This window comes from Podarcis vaucheri (assembly GCF_965113315.1).
Source record: "Podarcis vaucheri genome assembly, chromosome: 13".
NCBI lineage: Eukaryota > Metazoa > Chordata > Lepidosauria > Squamata > Lacertidae > Podarcis > Podarcis vaucheri.
This window is the reverse complement of record NC_138751.1, coordinates 28,263,513-28,285,100: the sequence shown is the minus strand read 5'-3', so window position 1 is coordinate 28,285,100 and position 21,588 is coordinate 28,263,513. Positions and strand designations below refer to the sequence as shown.

Here is a 21,588-nt window from a genome sequence, read left to right as displayed (position 1 = left end):
TCTTGAGTCCCAGTCCCCCAGTCCTTGTTCAAAATGGCAGAGTTGCTTCGTCTTGATCTTTGGAAAAGGGTTAAGAAGCCTGTTGTGCATCTGTGAAGCTGAGCCCTGGGGGAGAAGCTGCCATTTGAAAAAAATGTCTCTCTTCCTCCGCTCCTTCTCTAGGGGTTGCAATCCTCTACCATCATCAAAGGAATCTGGCGGATTCCTCAGACCCTTTTAGCAGTTGTATGAATAAGACTACTCAAGGGCGTGACCCATAGATGACAACAGAAATCCCCTTAAGGTGGTTTCTGTGCCTGGAAAGGATTTCCTCTAGTTGGGCTACTGATAATCAGTACTTTCCTGTCAATGTGAAACTGTCTTGTATCTTTTGAACTCAGAAATGATACATGAAGAAGGTGTGGTTTGACCTTCCCTAGTTTGTAGAGAAAGCAGTTATTTACACGTATGCATGTGGGTATGCTGACTGAATAATTTACTTTCTGACCCTCCAACTAATACTGCTTCATTAGGTGAGGGGAACAAATCTAGGATTTCTTCCCTTGAGTTCTTGCCTGTGTCGTCCTCTTCCCTTCCCCCTCCCCATTCACATTGCTTTCCAGGGACAATTTTAACCTACATTTGAATCTGAACCATCCCTTTGTTTGACATTCAGTGGACAATATTCCAGAGCAGCTTTACATTGAAATAAACATATTGTAAAACAAGAATATAGTAGTGCTTGCTTCGGCAGCACATATACTAAACAAAAATATAGTATAGTACAGTAAAAATAAAAATCAGATAAAGCAGTAAAAATACACAACAGTATTAAAAATCAGCAAAAGCACTGTAAAAACTGATGAATGAAAGCTTCCTTCCTTCCAGAAGCATCGACCAAAAGGGAAGGAGCTCGTCCAACTTCTTTGGGGAGAGAATTCCACAACTGTGCCATTGAGAAGCCCCTGTTCCTGCTACTTGTCAATCTGATATTTGCTCATGATGGGCTGGAGAGCAGGACTACTGTTGCTGATCTTAAAGCCTGGGCAGGTTCATGTGGGTGAAGGCAGTCCTCAGAGTAACATGGGTTCCAGGCAGTTTAGGGCTTTGAAGGTTATTACCAGTATTTAAACTTGAATCTGGGAATGAATTGATAACCAATGCAGTTGTAGGATAGGTGTGGTATGGTCCGATTGTAGTTTCTGAATTTTCTTTTGAGGTTAGCCCCATGTAGAGATCATGGCAATAATCCAGGCTGAATGTGACTAAAGCATTGCTAATTGAAGCCAGACCCACTTTACCCAGGTAGGTCTGTAGCTGGTGAAAAGCGCTACCGCCTACCAACATCAGCCAACGCAAGGATAATGCTGGACTCAGAAGCACTTGCAGGTTGTGTACTTGGTCCATAAGGGTATCTTAAGTTGTGGGAGTGCAACCCAATCCAAAAGATGACTTAGCCTCTGCCCAGATCAACAAACTTCCCGACCAGTACTTCTGTCTTGTTTGGATTAAGGTTCAGCTTTTCCAACCCTCATCTAAATTGGGGCTGCCTTCAAACTCTGGTACAGAAATTCTGCATCTCCTTAGGATCAGAGGATGGCAATAAAAGGACTGGGTGATCTGCATAATGTGAACACTTTAGCCCAAGCCAATGGATGGCCTCACTCAGTGGTTTAATGTTGATAACTTGTGAGATCTCTGTGGCACCTCATAAGCCAAAGGCCCAGAGGGACCAGTAGTTTCCCAACACTACCTTTTGAAAAGCCTTTCTCCAGGCAAGACTAGAACTGCAGTAAAGCAGTGCCTCCTGGTCCTATAAAGGGGGCCCATAAAAATTTAATTGTTGATAGCATCAAAGGTGATCAAGAATTTATGGAGAATCAACAAGGTTGCACTCATACCCATGAGGCCATCCACCTGGGTGACCAAGGTGGTTTTCAGTCTCAAAACCAGGCCTAGAACTCAGACTGGAATGGATCCAAGTAACCACTTTCACCCAAAACCATATGAAGTTTATAGGTCACCTCATGTTTTTAACATCTCTCCTAAAAATGGCACATTTAATGCCTAAGCATCTGCTTACCAATTATTTAAATTGCCAGGATCCTTCTCAGGTTTGGTTAAGAATAGATGAACCACTGTTTGCTTTAGTGCCGTATGGGCACCTCACACTCTTCAGAGAAGCAGTAGCCACCTCTGAAACCCAATATTCTTTATGACTTTTAAACTCTTTATGTTTATTGCATATAGATTTTCCAGGGAACTGAATGAGATATGTGGTTTGAGCGGGGGCATCTAGAAGCAACCGTATCAATTACCTGGGTCATCTTCACTTAATTGGAGAAAGACCCACAGCATTGACCAGACCACCAGCAACATCAGTAGGAAAATTTCCCAGAGACATTGAGAAAACATCAGCATCCAGAAGCTCCAAAGGGGGGTAGTTTTTCCATTAACTGAACTAGCATTTTAAAAGCAGCACCCTGATGGGCCGCTGAAATTATTACAAGTGACACTAAGGCAAAAGAAAACTCGTGTTCTCTATTACCCCTTGCCCTTCCTCATAAATTGTCCTATCCATTAATTGTCATACCACCCCCTGCCCCATATCACCCCTGATTTCAAGAGCTGCTCAAAAGCATCCTTTAGATGCAGCTATGAACTAGATAAAAAGACAAAAGCAGGTACAATAAAAACAGAAGCAGGTGATAATCGATACAATTTTATGTCAATAAATACCAAACTGAATAGCCTAAAGGATACTTTAAAATACACACAATACAGAGGCCAGAATAGTTTGCTTTCAAAAGGCAAGGCCATTGATGTTAAAGGTCATCTTCCAACTCCCTTACCAGGTCCTATTTACAATGTCCCCAATTAGCCTCCTCTCATCAGAGTATTGGTTCGTTCTCCCATTTTGCAATAGCATTGCTGTTGCAGGTTGAAAATGTCCCTGCTCTTGTAATGAACCTGAAATGGCATTGGAAGCACCTCCTACCCCCAGGAAGTAGCTGCAAATGGTGGAGCCACACTTTCAGAATAAAAAATTGCTCATGCCACACCAATTTTTAATTGATAGGAAATACACTGGTAAACAAAAAGAAACAACTAGCAGATTTATAACGTAGAACACAACTACTTTATAATATGATCATGGGACATCCAGAAAATATATTTAAAAAATCAGCTAACATGAATCATTCCCACACACTTGATGCTCTTGCTCTCATTTTGAAAAGATAGCTATCCATATTTTGCAAATAAACATTCTTATACTATACTACTGTACACTGAAATGTTTATATATATATATTTTTAGTGTCCTTGAATCTTCCTGCCATTGTCCTCTCCTGCCACACCAGTGTAGAGCTTCACACCCTTTGAGAATCACGGTGTTTAAGGTGTCCAGAATGCTTTGCTTTCCTTCCATTTCCAGCAGCTGCTCAAATTACATCTGCTGTTGAATCCCTTTCCCTTGGGCCCATGTTCCCATTTAAGGAATTCACATACAGCCCTGAAACACTGTCCTATGTCTCTAACTTAACATGCACACACACACCTATATCTATCAGTAATAAAGCATCATTGCCCCTGGATAGCAATTTGCTTTGACAGAAAGCCAGTTTTTAAGGTTCATCTCTACCACTTACTCCCTTCTGCCAAGTCCTGTTGTCCCAGACACTACAGTCATCTTTAGCATCTTTGGCACGTAGGGACCACTCAGTGGGCTGAGTTTGGCTCTGGGTTGCCAGTTGCTGGCCCCAATGGTACAGCAGTGTTTCTCAAAGTTATTCATTAAGTCATCTTGACTTATGCTGGCTATTAGGGTTCTGATTCCAAGTATCTATATTGATGTTTAGAAACCTGCACTGGCAGGAGTCAGATGTTTGGAGGAGGGTGCAGCTCTGGAGGGGAAGCAGAAGGAGGCAAAATTCATGGCATGTACCAGGAACTGACTCTTTTTTTGCTCCTTTGCCCCTATAGAGAAAGAAAGATTATGAAATTGAGCTCTTGCGTTTCCTGGAGGTGAGTCTGCCACAGCATTCTGCCAAACTGTGTTACTAAGTTTTTTAGCAGCTATTTTCTGTTACCTTTCCCATTCACACATACAGCTTGGACCAGCTAAGAAAATGGACTTTGGTATGAGTGATTGGGACTGGGAGCATTAAGAGTCATATTCTGGGTGAACATATAGCAGTGCCTTTCTGTGTACTCTGCAGTTCTTGATAACTGTTTTAAAAGCCTTGTCTAAAAAGACAGTGGGGTGCAATCCAGTTGGTTAAGCACTTTTAAATCTCATTGGTTTCAGTGTCCACTAAACTCTCTCCTATTTGACCTTGAAATATTTGACTTGGACTGGTCTTAGGTTCCTCTGTGTAAACTTTTTTTGTCTAAATCTGAAAGATCAGGTTCACACAGTCCGTAGTGATGAGGTCTCAACCCAGAAGGCCATGCTCCATTCCATATCATATATTGCCTCTTGCATTGAGAGGACTGGATGCCCCATTGCTGGTCAATTGGTGGAAGCGGGATTGGTTCATAAAAGGAGAAGCGGTCTCCATTCAACATTTCCCCAAACCACTGTTTGCATTAACAACAATTTAAAATCTAAACAGTGGTTTAGAGTTGCTTCTCTACTTACGGTGTGTTAATCCAGGCATCAACCCAAAACTGTTAACTTAATTTAACAGTACTTCTTTATGATGTCTGAATTAAGCCACTGACTTCAAATGCTTGTGATCCCAGGTCACTTAGACTTTCAAATTGATAGCCAGCACAGTTGTTTTAGAATAGTCTGTAAGTCTCTCTCTGCACTAGAATGAATAATGCATTTTGTGAGAACTAAGCTGCCAGTTGGTTTTCAGAGGCAGCTTCCTAGTACATTGGGGGGGGGGGGAGGAGAATGAAACAGCCAATGCCCATGCTAGGCTGCTGACTTAATTTCCTGGAAATCTTAAGCTGCTTGGGTGAAAGTGGGCAGCCATGTTCTGCACTACCTGAAGATGCTTCCAAACTATGTATACATTAATCTACTAGATATATGGGGAAAGGCAGAGAGAGAATGAAAAATAGTCATAACTCCTTATTTTGCCATTTCCTCCAAAATTCAGAGCTTACCTGAAGAAGAACAGCAGAGGGTTCTGGGAGAGGAGAAGATGCTGGGAGTAAACAAGAAAGGTGCCACCAGCCCTGCCTCTAAAAAGACTTCACCAGATGCCAGCAAGGTGAGTGACGCATACAGGCCAGGGCAACAAGCAGGATGCGTTGTGGGTATGGATACATTTTTTACATTTAGAGCAGTGGAGCAAATCTACTTTTAAACCAGCCTCAAGACTTCATGTAAAATGGCTGCTGGGATTCCTTTGGAAATTTGATAGTAAAAATGAGAACAAAAACTAATCCCTCTTGAAGGTTTCCTTATGTGTTTGTGGTATCCAACATTAGTCATACTTGGGATGGGCCCACTGAAATCAAATTGACTGAAATGACTTTTAAGTATATTGATTTTAATGGGTCTACTCCAGAGTACAATGAATGTTGGCTATCTCCCTATATGTATATAATAAGTAGAACTGTCAGCAGGTTTAAAGAATATTTCATTGATTTAATCATCTGCCTTATGTAACTGATTAATCTGATTAAAATAAATTTGCTTATGACCAAAAGTCCAATATTTGTCAGATACTGAAGGAAGTGCTAGATAATTGACAGTAAAATAATAAGTTACCATTCTCATTGTTGTATATAAACACCCATCTTCACGTTTTTTTTTTTCCCCATTCCCTTTGTTCATTACAATAATGCACCTGAACCAAAACAGCCTCAAAAGATAAACATGCTTTTAACTTGCAGTTCCACCAATTAAAAATTGATCTTGCTGGTAAAAATTGCCTCCCCCCATTGATTAATCAACTAAAGTGTTAGCTGGCTGATCTACTAGGAATACTTTGCAGCCCATAAAATAAGGCCACCTTCCCCAGTTTTTGCTCTTTTTATTATTATTTGCTTTTTTCCATAACGCTTTTTAAAAAGAACAAAAGATACAAACTCAAAATTCCACAACCACGAGTCCCTTTGTGCTCTTTAACAGGGAGGTTCTGAGAAACCCAAACGGCCCGTTTCTGCTATGTTTATCTTCTCGGAGGAGAAACGCAAGCAGCTGCAGGAGGAGCGACCCGAACTGTCGGAGAGCGAACTGACCCGGCTGCTGGCGCGGATGTGGAATGATCTTTCAGAGAAAAAAAAGGTTGTTGAATCAATAATGCACATATTCTCCTTAACCATCTTTTTTGGGGGAAGGTGTGGGGGAACATGTACTCCTGGGTATCTCAAAAAGTCAGCTGGATGGTTTCCCCCCCTGTTGACTTAGATCAGAGGTAGCCATCGTGACGCCTTCTTTTTGTTCCTGGACTCCCAGTTCCCATCAGCCCCAACCAGCATGGCCAAGGGTTAGGGATGATGGGAGTGGTAGTCTGACAACATCTGGAGGGCACCACATTGACTACCCCTGACTTAGATGAAACCAGGATCTTGACCCACTCCCTCACCCTTAAAAAAAAAAAGAAAGAAGAGGAAACAAAATCTGCTAGAAACCCCACAGAAGGTTCTGAACATTCCCGAGCCTTCGGTTCCCTCTAGAAGCCACCAAGCAGCTCTGTTAACAGTCTGGGCGCTCCTACCATTCCATCTTGCGTTACCTCTGCTCATTTTTTTTCACCAGCTTGGGAAGGGGGAAGGAGCCAGACTGCCAATGCGTTCCCTTAGTGTGAGAGTGGGTGCAATAAAAAAAACCCATTTTGCGTTCTTTTGTACTATTTGCCTCCCAGTACAGCTGTGAATACACATGGAGTCAAATGGGAGAGGTCTTGAGGCTTGGTTTAGATGCCTGAGAAAGAGGGTCTTGGGATCCTTGTGGGAGTTAGCTGGACACCTTAATATGGGTCATTGGTGGACAGGGAAAGTAGTTGCACTTGGGAGATGGGGTTTGTTGTTGCTGTGTGTATGCCTTGAAAGGCTAACTTTGGGTGGTGACAGATGACTAGATATCAAGCAGTACTTTCCTGTGGTGGGCATAACATGTGAGACGCTGGAGCAGCATCCACCCACATGCCAAAGAATGTCACCACAGATTTGCAGCCGATCAAAAATCCAATAAAAAGCAGGGGTGGGGGTTCTCCTTCCTTCATGAATAGCATTACCTCATGTATTTGGGTTTATTTGCTTTGTTTTATTCCTTTATTGCATTTATAGTCTACCTTTCTTCCAAGGGCCTCAAGGTGACATACATGGCTCTTCACCTTTCCATATTTTTCTCACAACAGCCTTGTGAGGTGGGTTAGGCTGAGAGTTGGTGTAACCTTGAGGCCTAGAAACATGCATAAAACCTGGGTGAACATTTGTATTATTGGGTACCTCAGTTGTGATTGCTCCAACCTTATGTTCCTAGTTGGCACTGTCTACCGAAATTTGTCTTTGAAACTACAGGGTATACCTTATTTTCATATTGTTAATCTGCATAAAGATACATAAAGTTTGTCCGTGTTGCTTTGTTTTTCATTATCTTGCATCTGTACCAGGCCCATACTTGACATGTTCAAACCTCACTGCAGCTGTTTTCTAGTACTAGAATGGCACATTCAGGAGTGAGAGACCTGAAGCTCTAAAGCCAGAGTTACTAACTTTTGGCCTTCCAGCTATTTCTGGACTAGACCTTCCATTGACCATGCTAGCTGGGGCCAATGGGAGTTCCATTCTAGCAACATCTGGAGTGCCACAGCTTAGTCAAACCTGCTCTAGGGAGTGTAGCTTCAAATCTTCAGCTCTAATAATGTCTGTCTTTAAGATTACATCTGTGCACAGAAAGAGGTATACATCCACAAGACTCCTTGAATTTAGCACTTTAAAAATATTAGTTTCTGTGCTGATTTTACTGCATCTCCCACATTATAAAAAAGAGATAATTTTAAAGGCAGAAAGATGTTTTTTGGGTGAAAGCAGTGAAGAATAACTGATTTTAATGGGGGAAAGAAAAAATGATAAATGACCTTATGGTACAACAAAAGTGCAATGTTTGTTTTTATCTTGCAAATAATTAAATAGCAGAAATTTGGTTGCAGTTCATAAAAGCAGTTAGATAGCTTGTTAGCCATGTTTTTAATGTACTAACAGAGAAACTTCCTTACAAGAAAACCTGCAACTCATGCAGAACAAAAAAATAAAATACAGATGTCTTTCAAGAGGACATGCATACAATGTTTTGTTCTATATGTTTTTCGAAAGTGCTGGGTCAGGCTTATAGTGGGACTCACATAAATTGAGCTCCTGCTGTCCTCCTGCAAGTGCAGGTCACAAGGCTGTTCAGAGTTTTTTAACCACCTTAATTTGTGTCCAGAAGCTAATAGATTGGCCCATAACTGATTATTCTGCTTTGGTTTAAAACCTGCTGTTCCTCCGGTTTAACAGCTTTCTTCCTCAAAATCTGTGTCACAGACGTGGGGGAGAACCACTGCATCATTAAGCCACACTCCAAAACACAGTTTCAGTGCTTAACTTTTTTCCCCCAGCCAGCCTGGTTTTCTGTGTTTCTTACCAATCAGTAATGGGTTTTGCAAAGATTTTGACCATGCGTGTTGTTTTCTAGGCCAAGTACAAAGCTCGTGAGGCTGCCATGAAAGCTCAGACAGAAAAGAAGCATGGTTCCGACAAGGAGGATCGCGGCAAACTTCCCGAGTCACCGAAAACAGCTGAAGAAATCTGGCAGCAGAGTGTCATTGGAGATTATCTTGCTCGCTTTAAGGTAAAGTGGGGCAGCAGAGGCCTAGTTTCATAATGGAATGACCTGCAGTGTGTCATTAGCAAGACATGTGAGTGACAAAGCAGAGAGTCGTATAGCTTTGAATTGCTCCAAAATAGAGGCAGGAGTCTGGAGAGGGGGGGGGGGCTGACTGACAACATGTCTTGGAGAGGAGTGAGGAGGTGGTTTCCAGCTTGGAATTTACTTCAGAGACTCAAGAAGGAGATAAACAAGGGGTAGCTCCCATCTGGTGGGTGTCCGGAGGAAGAATGTCAAATCAGATGAGCTGTGCTAATTGGAACTGTGGCTGTAAATAGGGCTGATGTTTTTATTGCCATTGAATTGATCAACTGTAATTTGAGGGATGGTAGCATGAGCCAAAGGCGTGCAATTCTTCCCTTGTGGGGAAAGGGCATGAGTTCTGGCCCCTGGTTTGCATGCTGCAGAACTCATGAGATGACCAGCGTAGAACGTGGGTTACCAGGTAACCAACCTGCCTTTTTCAGGTGGTAGCTGGCATGAAGTTAGGATAGAAGTGGTGGGCTCAAAGTGGGGAATTGTCTGAGCTCTGCACTTTTATGGAGTCCATGATAGTATATAGTAGCAGCTTTCCTTCTGTTTCAGAATGACCGAGGGAAAGCACTAAAAGCCATGGAAGCCACCTGGAACAACATGGAGAAGAAGGAGAAACTGATGTGGATCAAGAAGGCAGCAGAAGACCAGAAACGATACGAGGTTGGTCAGTCTTTTTTTTAAAAAAGCCCCACCCCACCTAGTATTTTTCACTTCAGTGTGATTGCACTGCATCGAGTGTGTGTGTGTGTGCACAGTTTCCACAGGAATGCAGAAAAACAATCCTGTGTGGTACTGGGCACAGAATATCAACTTCCAAAAAACCAGCCAGTTTCTGGCTGTATGGAGATATGCTTAAATGTAAGTGGCTTGTGCTTCCTGCCAGTGAAATGGTGGAATAAGATTATGCATAATTACACAGATTACATACATTCTCTTGTCTTTTCTTGGCTCAGAATCTGGCTTGCCAGAGTTCTAAATTTTAATTAATTTTCTCTAGCAGCTTGTATGCACAGCTCCTCTGTTTTACAGCTCAGGAATGGGAGCCATTGGTTTCTGCTCCAGATTTCTGCAGCCCTGTAAATGAGACAAGAAAGTTCCTAGCCTGCCAGGAGCTAGCAGAAGAGAGACAGAAAACTGCATTCTTTTTTGTAGCAGCCTGTTTGGTTCTGTACTGGGCTCAGAGAAGGAGCAGGGCACTCAATTTCTTCTTGGTTTGCCTACCCAGCATGTAATTCCTTGCCACCTCTGGCTAGGAGGTTAATACTTAAAATACAAGGTTGAAGCTCTGTATACTTTTCTTGGTAGGTAGTTTTCTGGGTTGTTGAGGAAAGCTAGCAAATGTCCAATGTTTGCCTCATTGAAGGCTTAGGCATCTGCATGAAATAGGAGGGCGGGTCAGCCTTTTTAATTTTTCTGACATTTTTCATTGAGCTGGACCAGGCTTCTCAGCTTTGTAATTCTGTTTCTTCTTTATTTTGTTCTGCAGCGAGAACTGAGTGAGATGAGGGCGCCACCATGCACAACAAATTCCTCCAAGAAGATGAAATTCCAGGGTGAGCCGAAGAAACCCCCCATGTGAGTATTGCCATTGAATTAAAAAAAGAAAAGCAGGGTTGTATGTGTGTGCTTATATGTTTTGTGTTCTGAGTTGTGGTTATGGCTTACAAACGCACAGTGGTGAGGAATCAGTGGCCTTCCTGAAGTTAAGTCAACTTCAGTAGGTGGATAATTGATTGGTTTAAAGGCAATCTATAAATACTGTAAATAAAATAAAAAGTTCACCATATGTAACTGAAGCACAATTAACATTTCTGGAAGCCCAAGATCATATTAAAACTGATGAACCAAAACCAAACAGCAGCAATAGAATAACTTCTAAAAAGTCTTAATTCTCCTAAAGATAAGTGAAGTTTCTGAATGGAGCCAAGAGCCAAGAGAAAAAAACAGTTGAGCTTCCTAGGAGATGCCATTTGAGTTCTGTGGCTACCACTGAAAAGATCTGTTTGTTCCCTGTGGAGAGCAGGGTGGCATCCAGAGAGAGTGCCTGTGTTTGCATATCGTACTCAACCATAGCTATGTGCATGAGCAAGAAGGAACCACCACAAGCCTTTGTCTCAGTATACCTTTGCCCTCCTTTCGTGTGACCGGGAGGAGGATTTTGCAGAGCTGCATTCCACTTCCCACAAAATCAGACTTACCATTTCTTATGAAATGGCGATAAGAGTGTAAAACAAATGGGTAAGTTTCCAAACAAACCAAAGTTTGTTTGGAAACTCTTAAGGGCAGTGGGGAGGTTCCAGCTGCTCCTTTCTGCCTCTGAAACCATGGTTTAGCAATGCATGTCAACCCATATCACTGAGTTTTCCAGTACATTAAATAGATCCTGCCATCAGTCCTGCTGTCTTTCTTCCTCCTGCCCATTCACCTGTAACTTCTCTCTTTTGTGTCCTCACCAGGAACGGGTATCAGAAGTTTTCTCAGGAGCTGCTTTCAAATGGTGAACTTAATCATCTTCCTCTGAAGGAGCGGATGGTGGAGATTGGAAGCCGCTGGCAGCGCATCTCTCAGAGCCAAAAGGAACAGTACAAGAAGTTGGCCGAAGAGCAGCAGAAACAGTACAAAGTACACCTGGATATGTGGCTCAAGGTGAGCTGTCAGTTGGGGGAAGGCACAAGAACAGGTAGCAGCTCCTTGAGAAGATCAGAGTGTTAGCAGTGAAGCATCCGTGTGAAAGCCTTCCAAGTCAAGCCATATTGACATTTGACTCTTGTTCTGCAACCAAAGACTTTCAATCTGTATGAAATTCTGCTCATCCCCAGTTCCTATCAGCAACATAAGCGTCCTAGACACTGTGTGAGCTTTCCCCACCTCTCATCTGTCCTCTGGCCTCATGGATCATCCTGCCACACAGAGCGCTCTCGCATGTTCGTATACCTTGTCTGAGGTTTTGTTCTGTGTTTTCTCTGCAACCCAAATCAAACTTCCTCTACCCTGACAGCATCTGCTTAGGCTTTTAGCATTTTCAGCCCTCCATTCCCTGCCTGTAAAATGGGAATAATTGTTCATAGGGCAGAACTCATTGAAGAACAGCCAGGGGCTTGCAAGAGGTGTCATATTAAAGTGCTGGCAAGGAATGATTCATCTGTGGTAATTATAATCTGGTTGCTTTATGTAGGGACTATAATCGATCCATCTTCTCCCACTCCCCATGTTTTGAACCACCTCCATAACATGCTTAATCTTGGCTTCTCACTCCTCCCCCTTCTGTCTTCTCTGCAGAGTTTGTCGCCACAGGAGAGAGCTGTGTACAAGGAACATACCTCCAATGTAAGTGTCTTGCAAGTGTTTGGAGGGGACTGGCAGGGGTATTTTTTCAACGACCTCTGAAATACAGTATAGCTTGGAAGTGAAAGGAAGGGAATCTCTTCATGCCTGAAGTCTAGGGTTCCATGTTCTGTAACTCTGGTTAGGTCAGAAACAAGGAACCTTTGGTCCCCCTCCCCAAGAAAAAGCTTCATTTTTGTCTGTATGGAAGATGGAGATGGTTATGCGAGTATAGAAACCCGCCTACTGTACAAATGTAAATATTACATTCATTGTTCTGTCCACTTGCCTCTGGCTCCTCCTACCAGTGGCTTTCCCAGAAGGAAATGTGGCCCTCTGACTGAAAAGGGATACCTATCCCAGCAGGACGTGCATCAGATAAAAGTGTACCAGTTACTTTTGAAAGCTGCTCTGAATTAAACAGGGTATATATGGTTATTGAATTGGTACATTTTGATTTAATAATAGGATAGATTTCCAGGATGTTAGAAGAACTCTTGAGTAGAAAAAGCTTAAGTTGCCTTTGTATTTTCCTCCTGCTGCTTGTTTTAACATTTTTGGCATCAAGTCTTCCGAATCTAGTGCCACAAGAACTAGATCGTTTGTCAGGGGCACATTTGATTTTTGCTAGAAATGGAGGATTGGGGAAGGGGCAGGCTAGATACTAGCTTGCTGAAAAGAATGCAAGTGTTATCCTTGCCACTGGTGCTGTCATGGGTGCCACATAATAATGAACCCATTTTACATTTATAGAAATCTTTTAGTGTGGCAGCACCGACACTTTGGAACTCCCTGCTTATTGACATCAGGCAGGCACTTTCACTGTACTGTACTGTACTGTATTGTATTTGGCACCTGCTAAAAACATTTTTGTTTAGACAAGCCTACCAGATACCAAGAACATTGGCGTATGTTTTAATCTGTTTATTGCTGATTTTAATTTTTTAAGAGTTCTAAATTGATTTTAATTACTTTTAGCAATAGTTTTATTGTTTTATTCTTCTTGCAAACTGCTTTGAGGGTTCTTTCTTTTTTTACAATCAAGCAGTATATAAATTTTATGAAAATAAATAAATGTTATAAATTTTATAAAATAAATAAATGTTGACTCCTCCCCCCCTTTTCTAACACTGCCCCCTCCCACTTGTATCTCAACAGAAACGCAAGAACATGGGGAAGATGCGAGGCCCAAATCCTAAGATGAAGCCCTCAGTGCAGTCCAAATCAGTAAGTGCTTTAACACTTCTTCCTCTTCATCATGCAGCTGTTACCCACAATGGAATAATCCAGGGAAGCTTGTTCCAAGGTTTGCCTTGCCTTAAATCAGCCCAAAATGGCTGATTTAATGAAGCCATTTTGAAAGTGTTAAAACTGACCCCAGGAACTCTGCTTTCTTTCTGAACTGGTCTGGTAAAGCATTGCAAATTATTGTAAAAGTTCTTGCTTGCTTGCTTCTTATTTCTAACAGGGGAGGGAGCCAAATTCTATGCAGGTGATTGATCTGATGGCTGGGGCCCACTGATCTTCCACTGGGAAGGAGAGATGCAATCTCCCTATAGTTAGCTATATGGTAGGGTTGCCAATCATCCAGAATTTCCCAGACGTAGCCAGAATACTGCAGTCGGAAGCAGTGTCTGGGTGTAAGTCGCTAAAATTTCCAGGGAAATCCGGACGTATGGCAACCCATGTTGGCAGTGTCTTTTTTGCCGATTAACATTAAAAATAGTTCAAAAACGTCATTTTTAGTTCAACAGCTTTGCCAAGTAAAGCTCAACAACCCCATTATGGGGAATGTAGTTTTTCCCCCTCTGTAGCTAAGGGGCGCAAGTAACTTTGCTTCCATGAGCATCAGTTGATTCGCATGACAAATTGTGGGATGGATTTTTAAAATTATTAGTCCCATGAAGATGATGTTTGGATGGGGAGAGGTTTTCTGCTGCACTTCAGGTACTGATAGCTGGAGAGCTGTTTGCTCTTCAGACCCCTTTGCTTTTCTTTCTTTCATTTTGGTCTTCTCCACTTTCCTTAAGTGGGCATGCTTGAAGTTGCAAATGTAAAAATCCTGGAGCTCTTGAGCATTTCATTAAAAATAAACCAGTGGTGCAGCAGTTAATTTTCTATAGTGAGAACTTTGGGTTGTTGAGCTGGCTTTCTTTTAACAGAATATTGGGGCAGAAGGGGCATATATTTTACCCTCCTTTGTAATTTCTGGCACAGCTATATTGCATTCAGTTTCATTTAAGGCCCTGAACCATGCCTGTGCCACCCTGGTGAGCACCTTCACATTTCATCCACATGCAAGAAGGCACATTTTGAGAAATAGGTTTATGTTTGGCCACTTGGGGTTCTTACTGTGGACTCTTGGGTGTATAAAGGTGAATGCCATCTGTTGAGCTCTAGGTGCGTTGCTGGTGTTTTCAGTCTACCTCTCCCATGTCTCTGTTAAATCCTGTGTGGTATTTGCAGGAATCTGAGGATGAGGATGATGATGATGACGACGACGATGATGACGATGAAGAGGAAGAGGAGGACGACGACGACAATGCTGACTCCTCTGAGGAGGGAGGGGATTCCTCTGATTCAAGTAGTGAAGAGGAGAGCGAAGACGGGGATGAGGTGAGTGTGCGGGTGTCTGTACACTTCTCTATATACACTACCCTTTGCTCACACCTATTCCACAAAACTGATTGTCGGGGCTGCGTGTTTCAGTGACTGCTTAACTGTGCTTGTTAAGCAGTGGGGGCTATCCCCAACAGCTGGGCTTTTCACAAGTTCAAAAGTGCAGTGCCTCTGAATATAACTAGAAGGCTTTTACTCTTTTAAGGTACAACCCTAGCATCCCACCCCCCACCCCCTGGTCCCACCCAAAACATGGTGGATAGCAAGGCTCCCAGGATAGATGGTGAGAGGTAATGAACGCAAGCCAGCACCTTGCATATGAAGGAACAAAAGCGCTAGTCAAGGAGCCGCTGTAAATACATACAGTGGTGCCCCGCAAGACGAATGCCTCGCAAGACGGAAAACTCGCTAGACGAAAGAGTTTTCCGTTTTGGAGGTGCTTCGCAAAACGAATTTCCTATGGGCTTGCTTCGCAAGACGACAATGTCTTGCGAGTTCCTGCTGGTTCCCCCCCCCCTTTTTCTAAGCCGCTAAGCTGCTTATCAGCTGATCCGATCAGCAGATAAGCCGCTAAAAGCCGCTAATAGCGCTAATCTGCTAATCCTTCAATGGGCTTGCTTCACAAGACGAAAAAACCTCTAGACGAAGAGAATCACAGAACAGATTCTTTTCGTCTTGCGAGGCACCACTGTATATACATTTTCTGTCAAAGCGATCTAAATTCTGTACCAAGAAAACGCTGGATTCTAAAAATAAATAAATGTTGCATTTCCCAGTAAACTGAATTCTGCACCCCTGCCACATTCTGCAGTCCCTCAGCATCACCTTGGGTACCCACACTAGACATAACTTCATATCTTGCCTCTTCCCTCACCAGAATGAAGAAGAGGATGATGAAGAGGACGACGATGACGACGACGACAATGAATCTGAGGGCAGCAGCAGTTCCTCCTCGTCCTCAGGAGATTCTTCTGATTCGGACTCCAATTGAACCATCCCCTTTCTCCAGCCGCCTTTCTTGCTGTACTCTATTCGGTTTTGTTTTTCCGGATAAAAGTAACATCTACAGCTGGAGAGCTAGGATGGGGAGGAAAGGGAGGAAGGAAATCACTGTGGTTTAATTATCTTCCTCTCCTCGCACACCTCACATTGTATTTAACTGTGTGTGGTTGTGTGTGAGGGGAGCAGGGGGGTAGAAAATAGCTGACAACCAGCGGAGGGTTTTTTTGTGGCAGTGGTGTGGGGAGAGAATTTTTATTCTATACTCCTCTCTCTTATTCCTCCCCTCCTTCTGAATCTCTCTGGGGGTCCCCCCCCCTTTTTGTTGAGGTGGGCAGGGTCCTGGCAAAATACAGGCCCCTTTTTATTTCGTCCCCCCTCACATATCTACCCCCACCCACCCACCCCCAATTCTATCCACCAGCTTTGGACTTTGTACAAATTCTTTTTTTAAAAAAACAAAAAACCAACATGGCAATGAGAGATTTCCCCACCCCCTTAGCAAACAGCCAGGGAGAGATGGGTTCCAGAGAGCACGAGCCATGGAAGGTTCTGGACTTTGCCAGTGTGACCCACCTCTCCTCAAAGTGGACAATCTTGTACAGTCTTGAAATTTTACACCTTGACGAAAGAGAACAAAATGGCCACAGCTGCACTTAGTTATTTCCTGTGATGAACTGGATATCCAGCAAACGTTTCCTGCTGAAGGAAACGGGATGGGAGGGTATATTTCACGTGAGTGCATGGCAAGGGTCAGGGAATAGAAAAGGAACTGAAGAAAAGGATTTCTTTTGCAGAGAGAATATCTGACTGGTATGCTGCCGCAGGAGAAGAGAATTTTGGGAGCTCCAAGGTTACTGACTTTATTTTGCAGGAGGTGGACTTTTTCTGTCGTTTTTCTGACCAGCATTTAAACAAAGACAGTAGTGGCCAGACCCCTTTGGGTTGTTGTTGTTGTTAATATATATATTTTTTTTTACAATGAAGTGACCAATAATTGTACCAAAATGGGGCATTTTGTTTGACTGTCTTTGGAAGCGGGAGGTTGGTTGTGGGTGGGATCCTCTGTGTCATTAAGCTTTTTTTTTTCAAAAAAACAACAAAAAATGTTTTATAAACAAAGTGAGACAACCATCTTTTTTACAACTAAATTATCCCATCTTTGAGATTGAGTACGTCATGTGTCTCTCACCCTTATGCAGAGGCTGGGATCTTGGGAGAGGATGGGGTTTGTATATAAGAGGCACATAGATTCCCCTGGCCCCCCAGCATGCCTTGGTTTTATTCAGGCTGCATGTGTTCATTCAACTTTGGGCAGAGGAATGATGCCAAGAAGAGAATGATTCCAGCCACCAAGAAGTGTATTTCTTGGCCTCTTCTGTGGGGAATAGAAAAGGAAAGGAAACTCCAGTACCAACTTTGTGTTTGCCCTGTAAATGACATCAGAGCTAGTAGACATGCTATTTGGGGGTCAGGTGGTGGTAGTTGTAAAAAAAAGAAAAAGCAGCAACCACACCTCCTCCTCCCTTGTAAGATGCCCGATCATACAAAACATCACCATGCCACAAATTCCCCTACCCATTCTCCCAGGAGTAACTAAAGGGGTAGGGAAATTTGCAGCTTGGTGATTTCAAGAAACACTTTGTATGACTAGACATTACTGGGCAAAAGGAAGGGCCAGAACTACATGGCTGCTGCTTCCAAGGGCGTGTGTCTCCTGTAATGTTTAGTTCCAGCCTGAAAAAAGAACAAGAAACTATTACCTTGTTTGGATGTAAAACTAAGATGTGTGTTAGCTCTACTTGAGCAAGCCTTGGACGTGTAAGCTTTCCCCTTGCTGTGAAGAGATCAGAAACATTTGTTTTCTTATTTAATTAACCATGGTTACTTGTTGTGTCCAAATGTGGACAAACTGGTTTAACTTTGCTTTACGGAAACAAGCCACAATTGGAAATCATGGTCTGTGATCCTGGCTTGTTTCCCTAAACCATAGTTAAGATTTGCCATAATATTAAACCATGGTTTATTGCAAACAGAGAAGAGAGTTTCTAATCTCACAGTGCAAGAAAGAGGAAGGGGGCGGATGCATGAGCCTGAGACTTGTTCACATAATGTTGATACACAGTTTAGCATAATGTCCAAACTAGATCAGTACAAATTAAATTGGCATTGGTGATTATCTCAGAAAAAAAAGCTGGTATGTTGCATCTTGCTATCTAATTGGACAGGTGGTATTTAGGCAAGGCTCCTTTTGCTTCTTCCCATCCGTGTTTCCTGTCCTTCTGTTTCTTTAATTTTTTTCATGTAAAACATAATTTAGTTTATGAGAGCATGCACCCCTGACTAGCCTTTATTTTTACATTCTTTGGACGATTACCTGCTCTAATAATATGACAAGGAATTTCTCATTTTTAAGGCCAGATCCTGCGACTAGTGGCTTGTAGCCCCAATTTGGCCTGCAAGCTGGTTCTGTACTATATCTTGGCTCTTCAGTGTCTTTCATAGCACCCTGTGTCTTCTGTTGACAAGCAAAATGAGAATTTTGCAAAACAAACTTCAAATGCATTGTAGTTTACAGAATTCATTGTTTCCCCTTGAAATATACTTTGGATTTTTATTTTTAAGCATACCCACCAGAAAAAGTACACACACACCCTTTTTATCCCTCCCCCCTTGTGGAAATTGAACACATGGCTTGTGCTTTGCCAATCTCTTTTGGGTAAGTCTGGAAACCTCATGAAGGAAACATGGTCTTCTAAAGAAAGACTTGGCTTCTAGCACTGCAGATATTCCCCTGGAGGGAAGCTGGACCATTTGAGAATGCAGTCAAGAGAGGGAGTTACAAAGGGCACTGAAGACCCTTCCAGATGCTGGACCACAGCTCTCATCATCCCTGATCGTTGGCCATGCTGCCTGGGGTTGATGGGAGTTGGAATTCAGCTACATCGGGAAAGCCACAGGTTAGTCAAATCCGATTTACAGGATAAAAAAACTTAACAGCAGTATTTCCCATTTAGTCTGCTTTTCTCTATCAATTCACTGTCTCTTGCAATGTCTTGCTGTGCCAAATGTATTCCTTCTCTTTGAGCATCTTGGCCCCACAGTTGCCCTTTGGAAGTGTGCTGTACCTCCGTTCCATCACTGGGAAGAGTCCAGTTGCTAAATAATCTTATTTTGAACCAGCAACTTAAATATATACAAAAGTCTCCCACTATTGCAAAATGCCTTGGGAGGACCTGCAGGTTTCAAGCATTGGAACTTTCCCTACCTTTGCTAGCATTTCTAGTTTTTTTTTAAAAAAACACGTCATCTTGGGTAGCAAACTGTCAAAACTAGCCACAGGATTGATATTAAACTTATATACACACAGGCACCACTGGAACCTGTTTAAACCTGGCTCCATTGAAATATTGAGTGGCTCTTGGTGGCCGTATTAATTTAGGAAAGAGTATTTTGCATTGTGGGAATGACTTGACTGAATAACATGCAAATGTTCCCATAACATACCTTGAGAAGTGCAGTTTTCCACTGTACTTTCATTGGGATGAACAACTTACTTCCATGAGCATTGACATATTGCAAAGCACATCAGTCTTGTTTATGAAGAGAAGTGCACCGTCACGTATGGGAGTGTGTGTTTGTGTGTATGTATGCAGTTGTTGTGGGAATAGTTCGGACAAGTCAAGATATTCCTCTGTCTTTTTTGTTTGTTTGTTTATGTTTTTGGTACATATTGGTCTGGGTTGCTTTGGGTTGAACTCTTGGAGGCAAAGCAACAGAAGTATGTTGTCTTTGGACAAGCGGTCGATCTCAATAGCCCTTTGGCTTTTCTGGCTTGGTATAAAATACCAGTAACACATCCAAGCAGGGATTTACTGAATAACACCAGATCATTTAGAGCAAAAGCTTTTCAGGGAAAAAGAAACTTACCTGAGAACATAGGAAATCAATTAATGTACAGTACACATGAAAATGGGTATTTTTGTGCCCTTGAATAGTACTCAAACGGTTATTAGTTTTTTGTGGATTCAGTACACTTGAAAAACCTCCAAAGATCTTGCAGACTTGAAAAGATATTATTAAGTACATGTAATCAAAACTAAAACCGTTGAAGTTGATAGAAATGCTACTCAGGAAGAATCACTAAATGATGTAGGGTGTAAGCCACCCCTTTTGGGTGGGGCAAGGGTTTGGATTGGTAGGTGGAAGTGCTGCCACTGAAAAGAGACATTCCAAGGGAGGGGCTAAGTTGTTCACACTGCCATCAGTGGATAGCACTGGGTCTGATGCTGGTCCAGCTTGGCATAGCATTTTGCCTGCCCCCGGCTTTGACCCTAGCCCATGTGCCTGGTAGGACTGCTAATGTGATGGCGGCCGTGCTGCTCTCTTAAGCCCTGCGAGGCAGTAACTCAGGTTTGAATGTCTTCCTAAAGCTAAACAACAGTGAAGCTTTATGATGATGATAAATAACCATTTACAAGAAATATAAGAAAAGAGTGGCAACATGTAAAATCGTAAGTAATCCGTTCAACGTTTGCTTTTTAAGTCTGTATGATCACCAACACGTTCTCATTCCTGAAGTTCTTTGGGTTATTCTATAAATCCTTGCCTGCAACCTGTCACTGACCTTGAGCTGGTGTATAAAAGATAAGTATTACATGGCTCTTCACCCATGTGCTGGTCCCTTGATATGCACAATTCCAACGCCAGTAATCTTTGATAAAGAGGGAAGCCTCACTGCCATGCAAATGAAGAGGCTATCACATGGGTTAAGAGCCTTTTCAAGCAAGGCACCAAACTACAGGGAGCCCGGCATGGGGGTAAGTACTGTCTCCAGATTATGTGGTTGGGCGTAATCTTCCTTTAGAACCAATAGGTGTTCCTCAAAGCTAGAAGTTGTTTTTGGTTGTTGTCATTGTACCTCATTCTGCAAGAGAATCCTGACGTGGGTGGGGGGTTAGACTTGTGAAGAAGTGTGGCAAGTTGTGTATGTTTCAGGTAACACCTTGTTGCCTCCTCCTTGCCCTCTGCCCGTTTGGTGCTAAGTTTTTCTCATTACGTGAACTGCATGGAAGCAACCAATAAATGCTTTTGCACAGGGAAGGTCCATACAGAACCGTGCTAAGGGGGCATCATGGCTATGGATCCCCAAATCATGTGGAGTTTTTACATGTAATTGCCTCACCTTCCTTGAAGGCAGTGGAAGCTGAAACTCCATCCCTTTTAAGTGACCCTTTGGTAAGTGTATTTTAATCAGTTAACACCTCTTCTGTTGCGTTATTTCTTAGTGAACTTGTGGCTGGTATAATGTGTACTCTGATTCACACATGCGCACATCTTTTGTGGAGGTAGGCGAGAACCAAACCTTAACATTTTTGGACTCCCTTTTTATATAATTTTCAAGCCTTTCCCAATTTTGTCTCTGCTGGTGTAGGGAAAACCTTGTCGCCTCATAAGATGTTTGTCAGAACTTTGCCAGAAATGAGATGACCCAATGAAAATGTAGGATGCATCCATTTAGATGTACCTTTCTCACCTCAATGAAGTTGGTTATCATTTGTGGAATGGAGGCATTTGTTCTGATGCAGCAAATGTGGCCACACGTAGAAGTAAATTACGCAAAATATCAGCGGCAGGGGGAGAAGGATTGCATACAATAACCAGGCAGTGTATGCAACACTTTCTGTTGTTCTAATGCAGCCTTCCCCACCTTGGTGCCTTCTCCAAAGGCCTGGCAAACTGGGACTGACTTGAGGGCATCAGGTTCAGGAAGTCTCTTAACAGATCCTACCCACTAG

At 42.6% G+C, this 21,588-nt stretch overlaps 1 protein-coding gene across 5 annotated transcripts in view; it reads left to right on the top strand.

Annotated features, from left to right (window-relative positions):
- Positions 1 to 19,082, top strand: part of UBTF (upstream binding transcription factor) — a 43,089-nt gene extending 24,007 nt beyond the window's left edge. For 4 of the 5 annotated variants that reach the window (XM_082195668.1, XM_082195665.1, XM_082195666.1 and 1 more), the window contains 11 exons: positions 3,964 to 4,005; positions 5,091 to 5,204; positions 6,071 to 6,226; positions 8,621 to 8,776; positions 9,398 to 9,508; positions 10,335 to 10,423; positions 11,305 to 11,494; positions 12,128 to 12,175; positions 13,331 to 13,399; positions 14,639 to 14,788; positions 15,669 to 19,082. In XM_082195668.1, the coding sequence (XP_082051794.1) occupies positions 3,964 to 4,005; positions 5,091 to 5,204; positions 6,071 to 6,226; positions 8,621 to 8,776; positions 9,398 to 9,508; positions 10,335 to 10,423; positions 11,305 to 11,494; positions 12,128 to 12,175; positions 13,331 to 13,399; positions 14,639 to 14,788; positions 15,669 to 15,782 (1,239 nt within the window). In that variant the 3' untranslated portion in view covers positions 15,783 to 19,082. The remainder of the gene's footprint in view (positions 1 to 3,963; positions 4,006 to 5,090; positions 5,205 to 6,070; positions 6,227 to 8,620; positions 8,777 to 9,397; positions 9,509 to 10,334; positions 10,424 to 11,304; positions 11,495 to 12,127; positions 12,176 to 13,330; positions 13,400 to 14,638; positions 14,789 to 15,668) is intronic. The other variant, XM_082195669.1, reaches the window with a different exon arrangement.
- The last annotated feature ends 2,506 nt before the right edge of the window (positions 19,083 to 21,588 follow it).